Below are 26,902 nucleotides of genomic sequence, written 5' to 3' on the forward strand. Positions count from 1 at the left end.
CTTTCCTGACTTTTGACCTAAGGTACAGTATAAGAAGAAAATATCACGTCTTGTCTTTCTATCACCGATAGGTGTACCTGAGGTATAAGGTGTTTTGAAAACGACAGTATTACAGTGAAAGGCCAAGGTACATTCAATATATTACCTATAAGAGCTTACTTGGGGTTTAATTGAGGAACTATTAAATATTTCATGAGCTCTGGAGTCTTACGTGGAAACCTCATGATTAGACACATGATACCTCCAATATGTAGTGAGTCTAGTTCAAACCGCGCAAAAACACGAAGCGCCCCGAACGTCTATATCGTGGGATGACACACATTTTTGCCCCCTTTATGTAGTAAAATATATTACCAAACAAACTATTTTTGACGGATGAGCGGTATTATTTTCACATCAGTTGCAGCATGCTGTCATGCATCATTCCCTTTGAGTGTAGAAAGAGGGCAGCCATTAACAAACATAATCAACATTTAACTAAACACCCTGGGACATACTCTGCAGCAGGTGCCGGCACCATTTCTTCTTCTTTCTTTTTCTGTTGTAGAAGCAAGAATGCCATCACAGTGCCCCATGGGAAGACCCTGGCAGACTAATGTAAGCACACTACAGTGGGGCGGCTGGTCTTAATTATGGTAACAGAAGCTGAGGGGGATGCATTGGTACCCGCCAACCACACACATTCATTCTGTCACTCTCAAAGCCGAACGCAAACACTGCACTTAAAGGCCAGACAAAGAGACACTGCAAATTCCAATTATGAAACCGCTATTTAGCATCAAGTACAAGCCTTACAGAATCAATATACTTGTTTGACTTTATCAATGCTCATCACCCTCGATCAAAGTAACCATCTGATAAAAAGAAAAAGGCAAAGAACCTTACTTTGCAAAACATCAGACTTTGTGACTCAGCCAATGTCACAGCCAATTCAAGTTTGATTGAAATTATTTCAAATCATCAGAATCCATAATAAAAATCTCTTCTGTGTGCCAGTGCAGAGAGAATATGATTTAGTAGCTGTTTTTGTGCTGGCCCTGTTCGCTGTGTGTCACCAGCCCTTACAGTGGTATGCATGGCCTTCCTCTGCACAGGGCTATGAAAGCAATTGTGATTGTGATTCTGTAGTCAGCAAAACGCTTGAATGGCCCCGAGTTAGCATGCACACATGCGCGTGCGCGCGCGCACACACACACACGCGGTGTCCCAATTGTGGACCAATGGACACTTCAATCCATTTGACTCTCACTCATCCTTTGATTCTCCCTTTCTGCTGCTCTGTCACATACCACAGATTTTGTCATAACAGTAACAACACTGATCATGAGCGCACAATGTGCTGTGACGAAAGATGCAGCCAGTTAATTTGTTAGCTGTGTTGAAGTTCGAAACGCACACACCGGAGCCGCATATCTGTCTTATCGAGAGTTTGTTTCGGCCGAGGACCGTCATCGGAAACTAGATGAATATGTTAATGCAAAGCGATCAAACATTTGCACCACATGCGCCCGGCAGTCCTGTAATAAAAAACAAAATAGTGATAAAGCATTCAAATGGAACACATCATTCCCAAGCTTATCTGAAGTAGAAAAGACCACCAACTAACAAAGCCAGCTCTTCAGTCATGTCCTATCTAGGCAGATATCAGTTGTTGGGTGGATATATGAGCTGGGTGTGGCCTGGGTGTATAAACACAGGCCCTTCTCTCTGCACTCTGTGCTATTGCTATACTGTAGCCAGCACCTCACTTCAGCTGCAGCAGCAGTCAGCACTGTTTGATTAAGGTATTCAAATAAAGGAGCAGACACTGTGTTCCCATTTCGCAGAGCAAACTAAAAGAGCTGGACAAACAAACAGTGCCAGAGCGATTGTACATTTTGTATAAAAATGCATCTGCACTTTCCAAAGCACACAAAGTGAAATGTCGTACATTATTTGAAAAGTATGTGAGAGAGCCATCTAGCACGCAGACTCCAAGTAATAAGATAGCATTAACATATGACAAAGTTTAATGGTATCGAGGCGAAAAGCTTCCATATTTTTCCCGTCTAATTTCTGTGAAGCAGTTGAAGAGCACCACAGAAATAAAGGACATGCTCACTCACAGTGAAATGAAGTGAGCACTGAAAGTATTGAAGTAGACATCTTCAGGGTTATTTATGGATCTTACTGAATCATCACAACCTGCACTTGAAGTACTGTCGCTGTTCATTTTATGCATTTCTTTCTTGGCGTTGTATTGTGATTTTTTTTTACAATGCACAATTTTGCAAGATTGGCCCGGCTGAAATTATTTATGTTAACCGTTAATTAAAAAAGGAGGACAGTACGCCATCGCATCTCTCAGAAAGGTTCACATTTCCTCTGTGTTTCGCTGAATTCTTTGCTGATCAACACCAACACGGCAGCGGAAATTATTTAAGCACAAGTGGCGATCGAGGCAAATATCAAAGCATCGAATGAGTCATGAGGAACTTTCAGAATCACACAGACAATTCTGAAACACACTTCTGCACCATTTTAGCAATTTGACAGATTTCGAAAAGTGTGGCAGCAGCCCAAGTGTTGCATACACTTGCTGATTATTCAAACTGCGACTGCTCACAGCATCCAGAACACGTGAGCAGCACACACAACTTGTCTGCAAATAAACACGCTATAAAATTAAATACAGGCACATGCTCACTTTACCTAATGAAGCTCGTGTGTGACTCAGCAGCCGAGGAAGAGTAATGACATTAAATCCCAATATGAGTGCCAGATTGCAGCCATTGTACCAAAAGCAAACAAGTTTGACTGATTCGAAGTCATTTTTCCCCCGACGACTATAACCGAGAAACCAAAAAGGTGTCACGTGCCAAGCATGTTCATGCAAATACGCACGGCGAAGTCACTATTTTATTCTTGCTGCCATTGTATCGGGTCATGATTTGGAATTCGGCACCCGGTTTTGTCGGAGGTTGTTCGCACCGAAAACACCTGCTTCATAGATGTAGCACGAACTAACCGAAATTGGGCATCTCAGTAAGAACAGCGTCCAGTTTGACAAGCGTAAGAGATAAGTCATTTGACCTTGTGCACTGCATTTACACAACACCAAATGATCTCTGCTTATTCTGGCCTTATTTGCATTGGTACTGAAGGTAGTTAGTGGTGCACATGTAATAATGGCGAGTCACATCTACCCCTGTGGAAAAAAAAAAATCCCCCACTTCCTCGCGTAAAGTAGCCCTGTGCATAATCCTGGGATTTCAATAATTCAAATTACCACTTGTAATTTTGAGAGGTGCCACACTGTTGTATTAGTGAAGAAGGGGGTCACATTCATCCTTGAGAAAGCACTTCATATCCTATCTAGTGGCTTTGTTTCCAGAATTTGTGCAATGTGTGATATCAGCATATACTTGGCCTTATCCACAGGCAGGATGATACTAATTCATTTCAGCAAACTAAAGAAGTGGTTATATGAGCCTGCACGCTCGACACAGATGTGAAACTTGTACGAACGTCTGAATCGCTGACTGTTTTTTTGGGTCGTGACGAGGTCGGTATTAAAGCTGTCCGTTTTATTTTTCCTTTTACACATTTTAACAATCAACATGTCACCTGAAAAAAAAAAAAACCCTCAACGTTTTTAATACTTTGACTGAGAGATGAGCTTTCTGGTTGATGACTGGAACGTTCCATTTTGTTGCAGAGATTTTCCATTGCCCACACAGCGAAAGACAAACATGCTCCATGTCTCTTGTCAGTCCTCTCAATGTATAACTAGAAAAGCTATTTATCACAGAAGCCATAAGAATGTTCAGCGGCGGTCAACAATCAGAGCTTTGACTTGTCACATTCTTAATAAGGTAAGTGATAACAATTTACAAACGTAGAATTATAATGGAAATTGCCTCACACTGATTAAACAATTTGAAATAGTTGGGGCAAATCGTTTCAAAAGATATATTTTATGTTCCTTATTAGCGAGCAAGTATGTTTACTGTCATTTAATGCCGCTTTGCAGTTTTTTAAATTGAGGTTACACCTTATATTGCTCCTTCATTTGGGTCATAATATGAGGTTTATAAGGAACAGCCTTTTTTTTATTTTGCCAGAACTCGTGATTTCTTTTTTCCCTCTTCTGGTAAATGTCAAACTACATATACACACATATATACATGTAAACATATATATATGTATATTCATATATATATATATATATATATTCATGTGTGATTTTAAATGCCACCTGTGCACTTGCAATGGAGTCAGTGCAGGTCACATGCCAAAAGCCTCCGGGTGTCAAAACAGAGTAGAGAGCGGTTGTTGTCGGCCTACCAGCCAGTCTGTGGTTTCTCGTTACAAAGTAATTAACAGTACATTACTGGCACACATCCATTTAATCGCGTAACTCCCAGTGGAAAACCATGTAAGCTATAAAAAAAATCATTGAGGGGGAAGATAATGCTGAAGCAGAGAACAGAGTGGGACAGTATGGATTCTATACAGTCTCTGGTATTCCACATCAAGTGGGACACTCAGTGCCAGATTTATACAAAACACAACAGCACAGCCTTAACATCGGAACATCAGAATCACGAGGATTAGGGAATAAAGTTCTACTACACACATTTTATGCAAGGAATGATTTTGTCTGAATTAAAAGTGACCCCCCCCCGTTCTCGTTTGGGACTTAATCAAACCCAAATCCATCTCGGGACACTTTCTTTGCTGACACTTCAAAAAAAAAATTAAAAAAAATGTTTTTTATGAAAAGTGCGTACGTGCGAGCGTGTGTGTGTGTGAATGTGCGTGTGTAGCTATTGAAAGCCCGCGTAAAATAAAATACTAAAATTAAAAATAGTAATAACATGAATAAATGGAAAATAACACGTCCAAAAGTGCGCGTTTGCATTGCGGATGTTGCAGGGACGCGTCAGACGTGTACGGACAGGTGAGAAATTATTTTGCATGCCGTGTTTCTTTTTATTTACCTTATTCGAGTGGTAATACTCCAGCGAGCTCAAGCAACTTGGATCGGTCGGTAGGGAGCATGAACCCACATTTGCCGGGGGCGCAGGATAAAATCTCACGTCCATCTCAGGTTGTGCGAGACGGGAGGCATGAAATCACTTTCAGCGTCTTTGACTCACTGTTGTCACAGAAAAAAAACAAAAAAAACAACAAAAAAAAAAACACACGGCCAAAGCAGGAGAGAAAGAGAAGAAAAAAAAGTGTAGGAGTTTCGTTTTGCTTTTTTTTAAAAAAAAAAAAACTCGGTACACTCTCCCCTCACATCCGATCGCGGCCGAACTTCGGCACCAACTCTGGTGATGCGCAGCCCTCCGGTGCTCCGCGCAAGGATGCCGAACTCTCTCTCTCTCTCTCCTTCTCTCTCAAAAAAAAAAAATTGTACAAATCTCACGGATACGCACGTGTTGGCAAAACTATCCCGTTGTTCCCGAACAAATAAAAGCAACGCTCCAACTTAGATCCGCTCTTATAAGAACTCTTTTCGCGACTGAAGAGCAGCCCATCAATTGCCAGCCAAGGTTTTTTTCTTTTCTGCCCGCACTCAGGACTCTATATAGGCTTTGTTATGGATTGCATATTCTTGCATTGGTTCCAGTACAGAAGTGGTTGGACTTCCCTCTGCCATGCGACCTCTGCCGATAATAAACGGGAAAGAGGAACGGAGGGAGAAGGGGGAGGGGAGATTGGTGGCTGCCTTGGCAACCGTTCTCTTTTCTGCAACTGCGCGCCTCTGATTAGCTGGAAATGTGGTGGTGGTGTGCACGGCTGTGCATTATTGCGCACTCTGCTTCCATCAGCCCTTCATAAAGGCTTTCATTTGGGTTATTGTGCCAAGGCGCACGGAAGGTGGTTGTACAGGGTGCGCGCTGTATCCCAACAAACGCGCTTTATTCGAGTCTGTTTTTTTTGTTGTTGTTGTTGTTGTTGTTGTTGTTGCGTGATTTTACCTGAAACACCTTACTGTCTACGTCATCTTTTTAGTTTTTTTATTTTTCGGTCAAACAACCCCCCCCCCACCACCACCAAACCCACATCGGTGTGGGTAAACGCCAATTCACCTGGGCGGGCTCATGCAAAGCTGCACAGTAACCGAAAGGAGACGACTCTTTTGACATTTAACCCTTAAAAGTTCCCCTCCCATTTTCAGAGTTTGTGTGCATGTGCGTGTGGTTACTTCCTTTCTTTAAAAAAAAAAATACATGTATGTATTTCTGTAGCGAAAATGACATTAAATCAACATACATTTCTTAAGTTTTTGTGTACTTTTCATTCTACATAAATACAAATGAACAGTCACATCATTGCAGTAAGACAGCATTCATAGTTTCAGAAGTGTGTAAAGTTTTCAGACTGTGGAATAAGAGCGTTTTTATTTTTATTTTTATTTTGTTTTTTTGTTTTTTTTTTATCTTGAATTGCCATACTCCTGGAAATATGTGTAGAGGGAAGCTGGGGCTGTGAGAGCTGACTCTGACAGCTCACTGAATGTGATGGATAGCACACCCTTGCCCTGTGATGTGCATGCACATTTGATGTTGAAATGGCCTATCCACGGGACCATTGTCTTTCAATCATGTCAAGGCAAAGTACAGAACAGGGCACATTTCTACTGCCTGGCGTTATTACTATGCCGCAGTTTGCAGCACAGTCCTAGCCCTGAAATGCTGTTGTTAATATTTTCCTCCCCTAATTCCGTAGGTTTGTATCCGCACCGCTTCAAAGTGCATTTTTTGCACAAGGCTTTTCATTAGATGACATGGATATGTGTAAAAATGGGCAAGGGCGCTGAGAAGGGTACAATAGTTCTTTTGAGCCAACTCTTGACAACAGCACCTGTCCGCAGCTGCACCTTTCATATTCCCCCAGCCATTACATATCTAATAACCTGTTTTTGTTTGGGGTTGTTTTTTTCCAGTGCAACCTCTTCATTTTACACACAGGGCCCTCTCTAGTGGGCACGTCCAGCAAACACAGGGTTAACCACATGGCTCAGTGCCATGGCTTCATGGGAATGGAATGTGGAGTGCTGTGTGTGCAGGGCTCCTTTCCCAGCATCCTTCACTGCCCAGCGCATGCTAATGATCAGTATTATTGAAGCACAATTGATGGACTAGCAACCAAACAAGAGAAACTAATTACTACTAAGGCTTTATTGTCCTTTAATTACTGAAGCTCTGTGGCAATTAGTGCTGCACAAAGGAGCAGCCCTACTTTAATCTGAAATAAAAATGTGATGCAGATGAAAAAATTTGGAGGATGAAAGGTAGATAAGATAATTTGGCTTTTGGTTCATTCTGCAGAAATGATGGGTGATTTGAGAAAAGCGCATATGGACAAAAGGAACTGCTGAGGGTTACGCTCGTTTCAACCAAAATCATCTCAAAACACACCCAGCACATGATATTTCTGCTATCTTGGCCCTGAAATTGAAAGAGGTTAATCAACATATTTTGTACGGTCCACTATGTAATAAAATGAAGACTACCTTAATGTACCTTTTAAAGATATTATTACTGTCTTATATACATATAGGATTCTATTTCAGACTGCAAAAGTAGCTGTTATCCATTTATATTGCTCTCCAGTGTAAGACGAAGCCATTTTTATTCACATTTATTTGATTTTCGATCAGCACTTGCCAGGCTCAACTCTTGCCAAAACCTTTACGCACAAGTCAAAACAAATGAAAAATTCAATCCGCTGGAACCAAGTGACAAGCTGGGCGCTTTTTTTTTCTTTTATATGCTCTTTATTGAAAATACTGTCAGTAAACCCAGAAGTACCTTGAACATTTGATCATAATCAGACTCGCTTATCCCGATGCTCCAGCTGTTTCAAAACATAACAAACAGCAGCCGCAGCAAAACCTTCGCTACAGGTTATTATGCATGAATATGGCCCAGCAATTCCCTAATTGGGTGGCAGGTCAGCTCATTCAAACAGTAAAGTATATCATCATAGTTCATATTACCGTGACAATATTTTGTATTCAATATCTACAGTGAAAAGAATAAATTCACAGTATTCCGTTGCGTAAAAGTCGGCCGAAAAAAGTGAGACATAACTCGGACTTGCAATAATAACATCAACTCGTGAAATAAACTGGAATTTGGCTCGGCCGGCTCGTGAACCTCTTAAATACCGGAGCCGATAAAAGGGTTTCTTAAAACTCTCAAAACTCGATTTATACTCACACGTAACTCAAAATACATCTGTTGGCCAGCTTATCAGCAAAGGTCTCCTTGAGATGAAAAAGGCTGTTACTCTGAGGGTATCAGAAGAAGGAAGGGAACAGTGCAATGACAAGAAGTGACATTGAGAGAGTCAAGGCTTAGCTCAGGGGGGAAATAAGCACACATTAACCCTCCATTTTGTTTAGATCATTTGATTTTCTTGATTGCCCCCTATTGGTTGTTAAATAAAGAATGTTTGTGTTCTACACCTTTGCTGCACTGGCAGACTAAGATTGCTCAGTGAAACGACCCACTCAATAGACTGACATTTATTTGTTTAAGCCAAATGAAATACAGTCTGGAGTTTCAATTTTATGGACAGTTCCATCTTGATCTGTGGTATTTGAGGTTTCCATTTCTGTTGTGTTACAGAGTATGTTGGTTTTTACAGCTCAAACTAAATTTAGTCTCACAGAGTTAACTTGGGTGGACTTGTAGCACCGCGAGGATACCATGTCCAAATCTGTTCACGCTATGAATTCTTAACTGAATTAACAGTCAAGCACATTAACTCTATTGGGAGGGCTGTACTATCGCCAGATCTGTGCGCTATTGTTTCCCTTCCTGGATGTTATTTTCCTTGGCTTGCCCCCTAAACGCTGCACTCAGGGGACCAGGTGATGGACTTTTTTCATTTTCATCCAGATCTACAGACCGTTGTTACCTGCAGCTCAAGAGAGGGTCTTTCCATGGGCTTTTCTCACGTCCCAAAGTAGCACGGACGACGCTAATATGGCTATGAAACCTGGGTAACTTACTTGACCAAGCAGAGATTATATATATATTTTATATCTGAGTTTTATGCACCTGTTGGCCTCCCCCACCGCCCTGTTCTGGGACACCGGTGACTTGGTGATATAAACAAGACAGAGTGCTGCCCACCATAGCACAAGGTCCGGTCTGTGGAGGGGGGGTTGATGCAATCTCTGCTGGGAAGTAGAGTCTTTGACCTAAGTCTGCCATCATCTTCCAAAGGCATGCCCTCGTCTTGGCGCCGAATGTCTGGTCTTAAGGTGGTGAGTCTAGTTTGACCTTCGCCGTCGTGCACAAATGCTGCTGCTGGCCAAAAGGCTGGAGCAAAGACATTCAACCACTAACTTCAGAGCGATCATTCGAGGCTCCGTGAGAAAGACCACCGGGTGCATCGGCCTGAGGGGAAACCGGTCTTGAAGCTCATTTGTTAAAAGAATAGAGAGATATATATGGACTTAATTCTAAACCTCGTTCCTCGGCGCAAATCATATACTTGTACGTCTCCGTCTAGCATCCATGAGAGTTGTATCTGCTCAGAAAACCATACGACGACTGTATTATTGGTATGATGTATGTAAATTATACCATTATGTTAAATGTCTTCCTCAACGTCGCCCCCACTCAACACAGCGTGAAAACACTCAACCTCTCTTGTGCCAGAGCTTCAGTGCAAAGTAAAAATATTGAAAAACCTCGCATTGCATTTGATCCCTTTTGGTTATTACATTGTACTGAATTTAAAAAAATTGCAATGAGATGTTTTTTTTTTTTTTTTTTTTCCAATGCCCCTAATGAGCCCTGTTCATTTCAGTTCACACACTATCTCAGCAGAATAAATACATATTTTTGAACTGGCTTGGGCAGCATTTTCTAACACCTTGAGATAAAATAAATTTTACATCCCAATTACCTTGGTGAAAACAAAGGGAAATCTTTCCTGACCTTTGACCCATCTTTGACCTGACGCATCCTATCCTGACCTCACTCAGTCTGAGGGAACAAACATTAGCGTCAATAATCTTTTATGGCTTATTTATTTACTAGAAAATAAATGTTATCCCCTTCCATGGGAAATGTCATTACAACAGTGGAAATACAGCTGGAAAAAAACAAGCAAGACTTACCACCCTTTTAGGCTTAAATAGGAATAAATCAGGTAATACTATAATGCCCTCCAAGCAGCTGCAGTCAAGGAGGTCATGACCTAGTTTCCCCCAGAGGTCAGCTCCCATACACCAGTGAGGTCTTTAAGCCTCTGACAGGAGCTGCTAAAAGATAAGATACACGTGTATCTTTTTTCCGTCACCCATTCCATACATGCGAAAAACAAAAGCGGTGCAAAATTAGTTCGCAAATTAGCGGTGCAAGTGAAGAAAAATGATACAATATTATTCAGATAATATGTCCTCAATGTGTCACTCATCTGGAAGATCATCACGAGGCATAATTATGGGAAACCGCGACAAAGAGATACACGAGATGAGTCTCGTTTTGGTCAGAGACATGTATACCCTTTACTCAGAACCGTTGGCTGCAAGACAACGGAGAGGCTCACATTTCAGCTCAGCTGGCACTTCATTTTAAAGAAATTCAAGAGATTCTTCTGTTCGCTGACAGCATTTCAACTCTTGGTGGAGTAGAGGTTGGCTCATTGTGTTCGTATACTAAAAAGGACGACATTTGCAAATGGAATGTCAAGTGAGCTAAAGTTTCAGTTTTGAACAACCGCAGAGAAATTGCATTGGTTAGATTTGGTGAGAACTGTGTCTGTGACATTTGCACAGGAATTGTTATGTATTGTGGACATCATATAACACCATTTCATTGAGAGCATGCTTTGTACACATCCAGGAAAATGGGACTTACATTTCTACTCAATGAGGCACATCATTTGCCAGTGAAAATGGGTTGTCATTCGAGCAGAAGAATTGTTAGTTATTCCCATGTAAATGTATTCTAAAATCCAACCGGGGTCCCTTTAAGATGAATAATCAGAATTGTGTTATAATGGAAAAAAAAAAAACCAAAACGATTTAGAATTAAACATGTTTGTTTTATAAGACACGTCGCCTGTAACAACTACTGATGGCACATTTTCATTTCCCGGCGATTGTACTCTTTTTAATTTTGTCAAAAGTCAGCCTTTTTTTATTTTTGTGTCGGTCTTTTTTTCCGAGCTATTAACCTTTGCTGCCTGAATGCGAAAGAACATAAAACAAAACTGTTGTTCTACAGCTCTGTGCCAAACCAGCATTGTTTTCTCTCAAAAGCTCATAATTTCTGTCTCTGCCGAAGCAAAACTCTCATTGTTGTGATTTTTTTTTGTCTTTTATTTTTCTTATGTTCCATCCTCTGATTAAAGGAGGTGCGCTTGATTTTTATCTTGGCAGAAGGGACGATGCCTCCACTGGCCTCTATAAAAATAAAAAGGCAGCCGAAATAAGTAGATTACATACAAGTTAACATTCTGAATGGCCTTTTAGAAATATCCAAAAGGATTATTCAGGATTTTGTTGAAATTTTAATTTCTTTACTCTTTACTCAACTTGTAAATGCGGCAGTCTCTTTTAAAGACACTCTCCTGCCAACAAAAGTGCTCCAAAAGATCTATAAAATCTGACCAGACTGATAAAACTGTAAGACGATTGCTTCAGAAGAAGGCAATATGTTGTTGTGGGCATTTTACTGGATCTTTCAAAATGTTTTATTTCTTCTTAAGTGTTTTATTTGTTCAGATAGTCATACGTCGACGTTCAGAAAAGGGGTTGGTTAGCTATGGCGTCAAAAAAAACCCCAAAAAACAATGAGAAACTACATCAGGGAGTGAAAGAAAAACACCTCTTTGCAGCGTCCCGGTTTGTGTAGAACTCAACAGCTGAAGGTCACCGGACATTTCAGACTGAAATTACTGTCATTGTCCAAAACGCGGTTTTATTTCCAAATTACGTTTGCTCAGGATTTACGTGGTTAATACATTAAATTAGATTGAGTCACTCGCCATTTTATTTTCTCTTGGTCCCAAATTGCGACGACTCCCCTAACGTTCTCATTTCTTTAATGCTACCTGTAATATACACTTGTGAGATGTTCAAATTGATGTTGATGCAATTTGGAGTTATTGTCAAGCCTGCAGGGACGCATTATAATGTAGACTAGTTAAGATACAGTATCAAGCATAGTTTTCACTGTCTGGATCTCTGTCACCCCGGAGAGAGTGGCAGTGTTTCGCAACAGAAAGCAAAATGGAGAAAATAGTTTTCTCATCAGATCCCTTGGGAGATCTGAGATTATAGTTTTATCAATGCTACTTTGCAACACGATGAGAATTTTTTCCGGAGTTGAGCCGAAGTGGATGTCGACCGTATAGCTCTTTGTGTTGGACATGACTACCCGCATGAATAAAATATGGATGTTGAACACGCTGTTCAACACTCCTTGGAAACAACGATATCCTTTTAAGAGTAATTTCACTTAGGCTATGTGTCCTCGCCAGCCTCACCCCTTCTTTCTTCCTCTTTTGCAGACACAAACAAACACACATACACATTTTCCAGGGTGAGAGAATGCTACATTGCCATTACCAGTGAGCAAAGAGGCTAGAGGGAGAGAGAGAAGAAAGGAGGAGGGGGAGGGATGGGTTGGGATAAAATCCATCAGATTTGATGGCATGGTGATGTAGATAATGTTTTTTCTTTTCAGCTCAGCTCAAAGAAAAGAAGGCAGACTAAAACCACTTTCACTCTCACACTCAGTGTTTTGAATGAAAGAGAGCAGAATGTACCAAGTTTGTGTGCCTTACGTGTCTTTTTGTTCACAAACACTCTGCCCTTTAACTTATCAGAATGATTGCTCTGGTATTATGTGATTTAATGATAAAACACACATACTCTTAATCCAGCCCAGCTACATAACTCTGGCAGAGGAGCAAGGCTTACAGTTGATGGAAAAAGGACATAATAATCCAATTTCTCATCTGTTTGCATAAATACGACACCAAACCTTACAAAAACTGCTCAATGCTACGGTAATTTGCTGCACAGAAACACTGGAAAACAAATGCGTTCAGGAAATGTAGATGGGTTTTTAAGGTCTGAAAGCCACAGCTGCTTGGCAAGCAGAAGCTGGCTCCTTTTGTCTTTTATCTTCTTCTGTAATGTGCACAGGTGCTGCTTAATTCAATTGGAGAACGTTGCCATGGTTTTACATTAATATATTTCCATGTTACCATTACGACTGTTGTCATGGAGATGATAGGACCTATTTGAACTGAAAGCAGAGATGGTTTTATGGGGTATTGCTCTCTCTCTCTCTCTCTCTCTCACTCTTTCTCTCTGTCTCTCCCGCTCACTCTCCCTCCCTCCCTCCCTTTCTCTTCCCCTCTCTGTCTTTTTGTATCTATCTATCCCTCTCTTTTTCATTCAGTTGCTCTATGTCAAGTCACATGGTATGCAGCCAGATTTAAAGCCTGACTTCACTGTTCATTTTCCCCCGTTTTACCGGGGACACTTGGTAATTCTGGAGCAGAGAATACACTTCAATCATACCTGCCAAGGAAAACATTCAAGGATAAAACACAGTTCTTTTTCGCTCATAATGGAACTTTCACTGCAGCGCACGCTTCTACAGTGATGTGCACATTATATCTAGCATCGTGCAGGATAAATATTCAAACATCGAAACATCGAAATTAATTTTCAGTAATTTTCCAATTTACTTTTTTCTTTTTTCCATTCCCATTGAACCCATGTTGATCCAATGTCTTTTGAATCCCCGGAGAAAATGGGTTGAGGAAAATGAGCAGACTAATCAAGTACAAACATCGGCCAGCTCTGGAAATGGAATTTGCTCAAAATCAAAATAACTATGTAAAATGCAACATTTTTTTTTCTTCTTAACATAGCTTATGTTGAACATCTAATCGAGACATGGTTATTCCAATTAAAGTAATTGCATGCTTTCATAAAATCAATACTGTTCCCTGCTATTGTAATTGCTTCTCTCAATCAATTTGATGCATTTTCTAGAACAAAAGGCAAAGCAGGGGTATTCAATTTATTCAAGCATTGCAAAGTTGATGGAATGCTTGTATTGGCTATTAAGGCATTGGTTGTTTTCTTCTTCTTAAGGATGCCAGTAGAATACCCACCAGAGGCAAGTTCAAAGTCACCTTGTTATCTCTGGATTTTGTCTTCGATACCACTGTAACTCATTATATCGCAACGCACACAAGGAGAAGCACATTAGAACCCTGGTACCTCACTCAAATCAAATGCAAAATGTATAACAATATGCAGTGGCTTTGTTGAAATTGGCCTCAGTTTCAACAAATGAATGTGTTATTTCTCATTTATTTACAAGTTATTACTTTTTGTATTATGTTAATTTTGTTATGCGGGCTCCCAGTTGCTACTCACACGTACACACACACACACACACACACACACGCGCACACACTTTTTTGTTGAATGTCCAAATAGATATAAGGAACTGGGCTATTCTGACAGCTTTGATCCATCAGCAAACCATGATCCAAAGCAAAGTGAAATGTGGCCTAGTTTTTGTTGCAATAACTAAGCTGGAAACATTTTCTGAGATTTTACGCATACTGTATTTTAGGTCGTTCTCCCCTCAGTGCTGTTGTGAAAAAAAAAAAAAAAATCAGAGTAAGAAGGTTACACTCAGAGTCTTTCTTCTTCCATCTCTCTCTTTCTCACTCTCCGTCTCGCACACATACAGACAAGCGTGCACGCACACACAGAGCAGATATAAAACTCGTATTTAAAGCAACCTCGTTTTTTTTTTTTTTTCCTTTTGTTGCACTTGATTCCTTTTTTAAGATAATAAGAAATGTCTGATATGAAACTCTGGACTAGCAGCTCAGCACCCAGCATTCTGCTATTCTTATACAAACACTAAGTGACAAGATGGTTACTCTCTCTGCACACTGACAGTTCATTCCGGACTAGGAAAAATGTCAAAAATGTTTAGTCACGGCTGAGTGGACTTAATTACCGTCCTCTAGGCTGCCTCACAACTCAGTGCCGCTAATGGTCCTGAGCTACAGATAAAATTCCATTTACAAGAATGTTGCAGTCAGAAAATCTGATTTGGCTAATATTAAATATTTACTTTGATGTAATTAAAATTAACGTGCTTATCATATGTTTTGACCTAAAAAAAAAAGGAGTGATCCCTGCTTTGATAAATGTGAAAACAAATGATATCTCCCACACGGATCAAGATGACATGCAAATGTTGCAGCAATTAAAGGACCAGTGTGTTTTATCTATTGAAATCTCGAGTTCTCATTCTCTTTCTCTGCTCTTCCCTTTCACTGCCTGCAGGGACACCAACACTGGCCTGATAAACCATATATGAGTCATTTAAATTTTAGTTGTCCAACTTGTCCATTGAATGGCTTAAATTCAGAAAATGCTTTATCATCTCCAAAGTAAACACTGTTCGAGCAGCCATCAGTCGTTCGGATGTGACTAAAATTATAATAATCATCCAGATTTACTCTCTGTAAGGCGATGAAAAATAACTCTCCTATTAAAGTTTATGGTCTCTGTTGCAAATTTGAATGCCTGTTTAAAAATGACTGTCCCGTTCAGAGAACGCAGAGCATGACTTGGAACTTGGCTGCTTACGAATTCAAGTCAATATACCATGGCGATCGGTTTGGGTCCGGGATCCGACGCTTATTTTTTTCCCGTTCAAGCATCTTGTCTAAATGGGCCATCTCCACTGTGGCGTTGTTGTGTTCACACTATTAACAAATGAAACAGCGAGAATTTCTGGCAATTCCAGTGTTTGCTGACGCATGTTAAACCTTTGATTGAGTTTATTCTGATTAAAAACAAACAATATTCCAATGCAATGTACTGATTTTTACCTTCCACCATTAATTTGCGTAAATTCTAGAATGTATTAATTTATGAAAAAAGACCTGTACAAGACCTATTAAGGTTCTGGTGGCTGATGATGATTTGGGTGAGTAAATTGGCCGCCTTGTCTTTCAGAAATTAATTAATTTCAATTAATTTCACGGCAACAGGAAAACTCAATCCGACAACAAAAATCTTTGATCATCTTTGACCCGAAGACCTCAAGGGGAGCACGCCTTGTTTATCTGCAAATTGTACACGTACGTCATGATGGTGCAGTTGAATTGGTTACTTAAGGTGTAAACCTTAATGAATATACTCTCGCAGTATGATTATATACACAGTAGATTTAGATGTCATATTTTGTGAGCAAGGCTTCCTACTGGACTATTTAGCATGTGATATAATTCCCAGATGATGTGTGATGTGTTTAAAATGTAGTTCAAAGTAAATTACATATACATTGGATTCTTTTCCTATTTTTTCCTGAGCTGTTCAAAAATCCAGCCCAACTACAAGCTGTTTTTCTTTCCCGAGTCTCTGGCACCCATGCTTATAAGACCAGGACTTAAAACATTTGGGAACCCAAAATCCAGACAAATGCAGTCTCAGCATTCTGTTGATTCTTTGATAGCAGGAACAGCATTGAAGTTACGGGAGCACACGTATACATGGAAAATATTTCAACTTGTCATTGCAGAAAAAGCACAGGTGAAATTCATGTGGCCTAGTACTGGGAAAATAACTGGAATGAAGCCATCTTTCATGTTAGTACTTACACCTTTGCTTTTCCTGAATGCTTTTGGAAAGGGCCTCTTTAAAACCCTGGGCAGAAACACAAAATAATATAACCTAAGAGTGCCAGTGACAAAGGGAAACTGTGTTTCATTGAACGGATTTTTGTGTTATGTGTTAGTTATGCGGAGACTGTATGGACAGTTTATATTGACAGTATGTGGTACTTCAAACATTTTTCGACACCGTCTCTTATTTTCACTCACACGCCGAAATGCTAACACCTTGGCATTAGCTCCAGTTAATGTTCCCTGTGTTCGCATTCCACTCTAATTAGTGAAGACACTTGCAAACATAATTAAGTTTCTGCAGTTTTCTGATGATTCCACACAGGTTGCATCCTGTCAAAATGTTTTTGTTTGATCATCTCAGACTGAAAATAAGGGAACAGTATGTAAAAGACTTAGCCGCGGAAATATGTTGATTACACATCAATGGTCAGTATTCCTGTTTTTGTTTTTTTTTTCTCATGCATTCATTATTCTCTCCCTTGAAAAATTCTCTGCTTTTGGTTCATCGGCTTCTAAAAAAAAAAACAACAGTCCTGTTATTTATAATATGTATCAATTCATCTATTTTTTTTACCTTGTTGTCGCAACCCAGCAGACAGCAGTCTTTTGTCATTTGAGGTCTTTGATCACATGCCAGATCTGTACCTTCACTAAGTATCATCTCAATGCGGAGTGATAAGTCATCGAGGGCTTTAACACTCCACGCCTCAATATAGTGTTGACCACAGTCATCACAATTCATTGCAGATCTCAGCAAAAATGTTTTATGTCAGCCATCCATCCATCCAGTTTTTTTGTTGAGATGTTAAAATCCAGTCAATATTGCAATATGATACAGTGATGGGCATTGCTATCCCTAAAGTCTCACCACTGCTATAGATTAAACATACATCTCCCTAACACCCAACAAATCTGTGTTTCATGATAGAAAACACATGAATTCACTGCTTTCTCACTCACAGATAAGCAGCCGTATGGATCAGCATGCCTCTCTGCATCCTTCACATTCATCATGTAAAAATGAGCTTATGCGCGCCAATGCTGACATAATGGTCTTTATAGATTGAGAGAAAGGCTTACCTAACATGCAGGATTGCAAATAAAGAAAAAAAGGCCCAGTGACATTAAGGAAAATGTATACCATTTAAAGCAAGTGCAAGTAATGGCCGAGAAGGAGAGATTATTATTTATTAATAGTAAACGGCTAAGTGACGGGCTATTGCTAGTTTCCCACTAGTTTCGCTATGGACTCAATCCTGTATCTTTGTTTTCTAGTTTTGTTTCTTTTGCATCTGTCACAGAAAGAAAGTTAAATACTGTGCCTTTCATCAATAATGGATCTTTGGCATGTATACAGTGTTTTCAGCGATGGCTTTTAATGTGTGAAAATTTGACCATGAAGTATTACAAAGACGAGTAGGCAAAATATTTAGGCTTAACACTACAATTCTTTTCATATAACACTCTATAGAAATATCAAACAGAAAAATTATGTGGAAACATAATGTCATAAAATGAAACCATTTCAAAGTTAGTTTTATCCACAATTGCGTCGCCATGTGTGACAGAAAAGCTTGTGTGTAAAACAGCCGACGGGGTTCACATATGAAGGTTTTGCACTTTATAATGAATGTTAAAGAGCTCCAAACAATCAGTGCGCGCCTGTTGGTTTACAAATGTGCATTTTCCGCATTTGACATTGTTCAAGTCTAGCTTTATCTACCCCCCCCCCCCCGACCCCCCCACTCGTCGTTTCCATTCTCACCCCGCCCTCTTGCACTCCCTCTCTCCTCATCTCCCTCTGCTTGTAACCTGAATTCATAGTGCAATAGACCAATCGATCACAGGGAGTCCTTTTTTTTCATCCCGGCAATTTTCCTCTGAGGAAAGGGGGTATAATGTGAGCTAACAGTGTGGAAAATCAATGCTCCACTGGCATAGAATAACTTGGAGTCTGGCTGGCAGGGAGCACTGGGCTTCGTGAGGCCAGTTTCAGTGATAAAGCCACCCCATGCCCTGTCTCTCATCCCGCATGATATGCAACCGCCCCTACCGAGCTACACTCACTCATAACAGTAGGTTAACAGTTTTATTCCCCAAATCCTTTGGATTTATAAGGTATATGCTCATGCTTTGAGGCTCGCTGTACAGAATGTTTGTGAGTAGTATTGCTGTGTGTACGCTCAATTTCCAGCAAAAGACCAAAATAATGTACATAGCGGGGGTGTCCCCACGTCTTAGTCCCACTCATGCCATGCAGCTGTTCAAACAATGATTCGAGTGGAGAGCTTTAAGTTTCCAAATGCTCCAACTCAAATGTGTAGCGGAATTTGAATGAAAGATGCAGAAAACTATCCACTATATGCGGTTCATAATTATTTCAAATACTTGTTTCTCAATGAATGGTGTATCATTAGCATTATGAGTTAAAACCGTAACATTCCAAGAGAAACAAGTGCAGAGTAACAAGTATCGAAAATAATCTTTCGATCATTCTAAATCTTAAGGGAATTTCCTAAATATCGAAACCTCAACCATCAGCACCTACTTCACATTCTTCATGCAAGCAATATAGCTGAGGCTCACGCACCAACACAGGATAAACAGTACTTTAAACTGCAACATACATTTCAAAATCAACAATAAGCCGTCTGACATCTTCCATAACAGTATTGTCACAGGTACACTGCAAAACGTGTTTGTGCATATGTGTGTGTGTGTGTGTGTGTGTGTGTGTGTGTGTGTGTGCACGCGTGTGTGTGTGTTCTTTTCAGCGGTACACCAATGCTTTTTCAACACCACCCACACTGACCCAGACAGACTCAAACCTGCTGATGTTGCTATCAGTAAACTGCACCTCTTTCAGATCAGGAAAATGGTGAAAGACAACTTCAGAGATGTACATAGATAGATAGATTGGTTAACTGAATGATTGATCATACAGACGGATATAAATACATACATACATGCATGCTACATACATACATACTCAAATACATGTACATACATGCAAAACTACGTAAATACATACATGCAGGCATACACAGACATCCATGTATGCATGCATCCATACACATATAAAGTCATGCAAACATGCATATGCACATACGTAATGCATACTGCTCAAAAAAATAAAGGGAGCACAAAAATAACACATCCTAGATCTGAATGCATGAAATACTCTTATTAAATACCTTGCTCTTTACATAGTTGAGTGCTGACAACAAAATCGAACAAAAATTATCAATGGAAATCAAATGTATGAACCCACGGAGGTCTTGATTTGGAGTCACACTCAAAATCAAAGTGGAAAAACACACTACAGCCTGATCCAACATTGATGTAATGTCCTTTAAACAAGTCAAAATGAATCAGTGTTGCTCCCTCAGTGGACAGTTGATTTCACAGAAGTGTGATTGACTTGGAGTTACATTGTGTTGTCTTCCCTTTATTTTTTTGAGCAGTGTACATATATACATACATACAGTACATGCATAAATACACATATACAAGTACACCCATGAAAACTTACATATGTAAATATGTACATGCAAACCTACATACTATAGATACATTACAGCAAGGCTTATGCATTCTACAGTTGTATTTTACAATACAGCATCATTAAATGTGTGTTACTAGTATTTTCATTAAGAACTAGATTTTGTAACAAAGCGTTGATCCGCCTGGGAGACACCAGTCACATCTCTTCTTGCCAATTACACTTTGTATGATTCCTCCCCCAAATTCAGATGAGCCAACATGGAAAATCATTCTTGGCATGTTGTGGTTCCTAATTATCCATTGAACAAATAAAAATATCATTTATGTTGTGTTTTAATTCCCACCGTAGACAGAATACAGCAAACAGCAATGACAGGTTTTTGGCTTCTAAAATATAATGCGAGAGCATTCTGCAAGCAGCATGAGAGCTTAGACCTGATGGGTAAAGTTCAGTCGAAACTGATGGCCAGATCCAGCTTGAGCATTTTACACTGGAAGAATAAAATGGTCTGCAACTGCTGACGAACACGACAAAGAGTCATGCTCAGACTTATGGGAACAGTGACTGACAAATGGTATGAAAACAAACAGGGCTGTATTGCAAGAAGTTCTCATCTGCCATTGTCAAAAAGTAGAGGTCGAGAAACGCGAAACACCAAGACATACTGAGTACGAGTACAGGAAAAATAAAAATTCTTATGCACTGATCCAATTCTCAGGCATCAGTACCAGGGATACACACAGATCTCAGCAACTACCTTCCAATGCTTTGCTTGTTATTCACAAATACACACCACAACGAGACAAATATTACTTTAAAAGAAACTTTAGATATGTTGTGCATCTGCAAATTTGACTTTATAGGAATAGCAGTGAAATAACATTACCATAAGCTTGGTGCAATGCATGCATAATAGATTGTTGTTTTCACTCTGCATATGGTAGGAGCTGGATTCGCTTCAAAGTGCACCAAATTTGCATGATTCGATGTGAGGGATTCTGGGATTAGAGAATACCACTTCCTCCCCCCACCCCTCTTTCACTCAGCTATAGAAAGGTATCACATTCCCACAGATGGTAGCATACATTGTGAAAATATTGCCATTATGATACAAAAGTGTAAGGACAGGAAAGTGGGAAAATAAGACCAGCACTGTTCTTCCTAAAGTCATTTTCCACTGGGTTTTTTTGTACATTTTAACAATCTGACAAAACATGACAATCGTAGTTAACAGTTTACATTATCATTATTATCATTATTTTGTATTACGATCCCTTGCCATCCGATGGCTTGACACTTGCGATTTAGTGATTGAGAGGAAATATGACACTTTTTATTTGTAACGGGAGAGACCAGACACTAAAGTACAGCTGCTTGTTGCTGACATCCCTCACCCTTGTCTTCTATCACTTGAAACTGACAGAAAACACAGACAGTGGAGTTCTGTTTTACTACAGACAAACCCCAGAGGCGTTTACTGAACACTGTCTGGCAAAGAAGAACAAACTGCTCCACAAAGTATTAACAAGACTCCAAGCAGTGGTGTTTATGAAAAGCAAATTTCACAAGAGTGACTTGCCACTAAACAATGAGAATCATTTTCTGTCATTTTCAAATGCCTTGTCACTGTGATTTTTATGTTTTGAGTCTTCCAAGATAAAGTGAACTGAAGATGTGACTAAGGCGATGGAGGGGTGGGGTGAGGCGGGGGGTTCCCAAAGCACTATGTACTTTTATGCAAATGCGATGCCCTTCGGTGATGAGCTGTCTCTGTTCTAACTGTAAAATCTGATTATAATTTAGATCGGGATGTCCATCTGTTGAGTGAACACCCATGCACATCGTTCATATTGAAAGAATGAAACTGCTGAATGGTTCTCAACTTCACCTACCGGGAAACAACATCACAGAGGACAATCAGTCAAATAGAAGATTTTATGTGAGCATGTCTGCAGCTGTATTACCATCAAGTTCTGATCATTTGTGACCGGGTTCATTTTTATCAAAAAGTCGGCTCAATCCCTAAAAAAAAAGTGTCACTGAGCCAAAACGGCTTTTAATTCATATTCAGTGTTGAACTGCACTGTCAGTCCCTGTGATTGACAATGGAAGTGAATGGAATTTCTTTGTAGTGTTTAAAGCACCACAAGTTATATTTTAAAAAATTCACCAGGAATGCTTTTCCAGAAACGGTGTCCCAGTTATTTTGAGCAGAACACTTTCAGCGGTTTTTCAAGGGACAATGTCTCCAAAAGGGACTTTCAGATGCAGAGTATGTTGACTGTTCTGTGACAAGAAAGATTTTGCTTAAATCACGAACAAATCAGTGAGCAAAACAAAAATTATTCTGATATTTAGCCATTATTCAGGATAATGGTAACATGATCAATTTCCACCGACTCATAAATAAATTCCAATTATGCTTTTTTTTTTTTTCTTATTACAATTTTTTTCTTTCTCCTCATTTTCAGAACAAAGGGAGCTGTAATACTGTACATGTTGTTAGTGAGCAATTCTATTTTAAGTGGGTCGGTAATTTGCCAACAGTTATCATCTGTATTCATATTTGAGATCAATTATTTGTCATATCAGCAAATCAACACAGATTAATAAGAAAATATCCCTTCATCAGTCACAGGCGTCGTCAGGTGTTTTGCAAAATATTGCAGAAAATGTGGCAGAGAAAGAGACAAGCAGAAGTAGGTCCCTCTGGCAGGTGGTGGAGGATCGGATCTTGTGACCTAACCTAATATGGCCAGGCCTGGACCATCAGCTGAGGATCAGGTGCTGGCCAAATATTTAGGAGGATGAAGATCGCCCGCTGGGCTGAGGCACCCATCATGAGGCTTGGCTCCCCTCTCTCTAGTATTTAGCCCTTTCTCGAATTTTTAGCCCATACACTCATCCTTTTTTCTCATCACACCATCCCGTACTGTTTTCTTTGTGTTTTGCCACAATGAGTAATGTTTCCCTGTGAGTGAATATCTTTGCGATAAACATTGAAACATTGAGCTCGTGTTTGCATTTTTTGTATTTTGTGTTGGAAATTTTGGTTTGGACGCAAAGAGTTTCCGCAGAAATTGTTGCAAAATTTATTTTGCATGCTTGCTTGTCCTCTCAGGAACCCAGTGCATCTCAGGGCCAGTGAATGTATAAAATATATATATCAAAGAAGATGTCAAAATACAGTGTTTCCTCAAAAAAGAGAGGGAATATATAGATTCCCAAAAGCCCACATTAGTTTAAGTAGGACAATTACAGCCCAGTTTAGATAATACTAAGTCTTAGCAATGTTTAGGTAGATGTATTGATTTGGGATGAAGTCATATATCAATTTCTGAAGTCATATATCAATTTCTGAAGTCATATATCAATTTCTCACAACCTTGCTGTCCCCACCAGTGAATGTCCTATGCGTAAAAAATATGTTTACACAATTAATATTATATAGAGGCAAGAGTATATTAGTTATTTTGAATACATTACTTTGAAAGACTTTTGTATTAGCATGGGGTATTAAAAAAAACATTAATTTTTTTTCCCCTCACATTTGATTAATGATCGGGCAGAAGATAAATTATTCAAAAATGTTTTGACTTTAAGCCCAGGAGAAACATTTTTGTGGCACCGCAGCTAACTAGGCCTTCTGAGCGAGCTCAAAGATTAAGCTGAACAGATGTTGGTCAACTCAATGATCCATGCCATGATCCCAAACACAACGCATTGCTAGAATACATTTGATTAAATATTTCTAATAAAAAATTGCCTCTGGTCTTAACAGATATTGGAATGCAAAGACACAAAAAATAATTCAAACAAAGCCGAGTCTTAACTGGATTTTCAAATATTAAAATTGAATACCAATGCTTCTTTATAACCAACTGAAGCACATGAAGCCATCCATAATCAGATTGGCTATTTTTAAATACCCATTTTCATTGCTTCTAGCAGGTGGGATCCCATCTCAAATCAGGAAAAAAATACTGTTTACCGCTGGCAGAGTGAAATTGTCTGTTTCATTTTTGAGGCAAGGTTTGCCACACAGAACGAAAGAGACAGAGACAGAGGTCATGTTTCAGAGGTAATGTTATGACTGATAGAGGGGTAGGATCCACACAGAGAGAAAGGCATCAGAAAGAACTAAAACATGAGCCAAAAATGAATTCCCAGACATGGTTTCACATGACTATGTCAGTGGTTCTAAAATTCAAGATAAATTATTGGTGCATTCGTAGAGGCATTTGGTTTTGGTTCGGTAACATTAGCTTTGCTGGGTTAATCTTTTTTTGGGTAATTTGGAAGCATACTATGTTTTTATGGTTTCAAAGAAGAAATGCAGGACAAGTGAAGGTCACAACATAAACAGGCACACATACATATGGTATACTCATGACAGAGCGCCAGAAATAAAACTTAATCAAAACAACATGGTCTTGTTTTATTAACCTGATTAATACCGCAATGAGCTATTCAGCTTGGAAGTTTGACGTTGTGAAACTTCATGTTTTGCAGATAAAAGGCTGATCAAGACGCAGGAAGTGTGTACTGTGCAGTTTTTGGTGCTCGGTGTGGCCTCAATAATTTTATTATTCCCGTCTGATCATGTAAACAGATTGGCTATACTAATGGTTACAGTCTATTTCGCTGACAAGAATAATCCACTGGACATTCATTCTCATGCCAATGTCACATGCATTTCACAATAGCCCCGCTGCCCTTTTGGTATCTAGAACAGACATGAACATAGCAGAGATCATGACAGATTCTTTTGTGACATGGTCTCACAAAAAAAAACAAAAAAAAACTGCTGTACCCATATTCATGTATGCCCAAATACATTGTGATACCAAACTGTCACTTCTCAGATGGACGTATCAGGTGACTTTGTTAACGTTGTTGCAGCCCTTTCTACCCACCCACACAAACTTACAAGATCTGAAAACAGATCCCTTCTTTTAAGCAAATAGTCTTGCAAGATCTAATAACACATTGCCTGGGTTTACTGTGGAGCTACTGATGTTGTTTTCTGAGCAGATGACCAGAAACTTAAGGGGGATTTATGTGGAGGAGTAAACTTGTTCATGGGAAACCGCGGGTGTCACCATTGCATGACTACTGCGGAGCCTGAAATGCATAATCTTTTCTCTAAAGGGAGAAGCTCTGTATGATAACACTCAATTATTTCAGTACTTTCTCCCGTGGTTGATATCTGAACACAGAGTCGCTGAATCCTCACTGACTAAATACCAGAATAAATTATTGTACTTAATGAAATGAGAGCAATTAAAGTAAAAGCCAGATAAAATGATAACTGGCTGTCCGTCAAATATGCGCTGACATGTCAATGAAAATGTCCCCTTTCGCTCGCACTCCCCTCGTCCTCATACTATGAATCCATTTACAAACGGATCAGGTTTCTGTTGGCAACAGGGCGAGTAGGCGATACTTCATCAACTAATTGACACAGCAAAGGCCCTTTCAAATGCTTCTGTTCATTTGCCCTATCACATTAAATCCTAAATTATTTAAAGGAGGAACTTTTTAGATCCAAACTCTAACTTAACATGCCAAAAAAAAAAAAACAGCTAGAAAGTAATTGTTTAACTGAAGTGAATTTAGTTTTGATAGATCATAACAAATGTCATTTTGGAGTTTATTTTTCATGGGAGATTAAGGTCTAGACCAACATCTTTAAAATATATAAAAAGACATAGGGCTGGTACAAATAAGTATTCAATTATGCATGTAAAAAAATGGTTGGTATCCTGTAAAAAACAGCAAACACAAGCCACAGTTTCATTGATTAACTATAGCATTATTATATGTTATTACTTGTCAAGCATTCTGGATCAAAGGCAATTATGCATAATTCACCTTCCCAAAATCCTGCAGTGTCGCTCTGTGTAACAAAAGCAACAGAACACGGAATACAATTTAATGGATTATCATTTTTACCATGCCTTATGACACAATGACACAATTACCTTAAAGCTTATTTTCTGGGCGGGAAAAGAGGATTGGGTGACAGAAAAATGGGGCGGATAAGAGGCTCTCTTGTATTTAACTTTGACAAACTTACAGGCTCAAGTCGCAACCATTTCCTAGTTCTTGCTGTCATGCTGCAGAGTTAGAAGGGCCTTGTATACTGTAGCTGCAGGTCATTGTTGGCCTACAGATGAACTAAGTGACAATAATTGAGTTAAGAGGGGAAACAAATGATGTCATGAGTGCATGAAGTGGAAAGAGTCGACTGATTTATTTTCCAAAACAATACATGCCAGAATAAATCAGTTTTATTGGGAGGTGTGTGTGAGAGAGAGTGAAAGAGAGAGAGAGAGAGAGTGTGTGTGAGTGTGTGTGTGTGTGTGTGTGTGCCTGTGTGTGTGTGTGTGCCTGTGTGTGTGTGTGTGTGTGTGTGTGTGTGTGTGTGTGTATGTGTGTGTGTGTGGTTAGGCCACTGGAAGGAGCAGGGTGTTGCATTCTGTAACTTGGCACCACGAGGGCTGCACTCTACAAAGTGCAGAATCAACACAAGTCATCTTTGTTTGTGATTGGTTGTCATGTCAGGAGAGAAATTAAGAGGAATAGTATAAACAATGTGATATTTAAGGAAAGAACAGGCAAGTCACCAGGATATTCCAATCAATAGAATATGTAATCATTTCTATCCACCAATACCAATTGTATGTATGTACA

General features: G+C 39.5%; 1 protein-coding gene across 5 annotated transcripts in view; it reads right to left on the reverse strand.

Annotated features, from left to right (window-relative positions):
- The window catches only part of LOC147214178 (thymocyte selection-associated high mobility group box protein TOX-like), a 73,817-nt gene extending 68,161 nt beyond the window's left edge, over positions 1 to 5,656 (reverse strand). For all 5 annotated transcript variants that reach the window (XM_086141960.1, XM_086141959.1, XM_086141958.1 and 2 more), the window contains exon 1: positions 4,983 to 5,656. In XM_086141960.1, coding sequence (XP_085998086.1) covers positions 4,983 to 5,087 — 105 coding nt within the window. In that variant the 5' untranslated portion in view covers positions 5,088 to 5,656. The remainder of the gene's footprint in view (positions 1 to 4,982) is intronic.
- Between the last annotated feature and the right edge of the window lie 21,246 nt (positions 5,657 to 26,902).

This window comes from Fistularia commersonii, chromosome 34, assembly GCF_037954325.1.
Source record: "Fistularia commersonii isolate RoL2024-O1a breed Wild chromosome 34, RoL_Fcom_v1.0, whole genome shotgun sequence".
NCBI classification, from domain to species: Eukaryota; Metazoa; Chordata; class Actinopteri; order Syngnathiformes; family Fistulariidae; genus Fistularia; species Fistularia commersonii.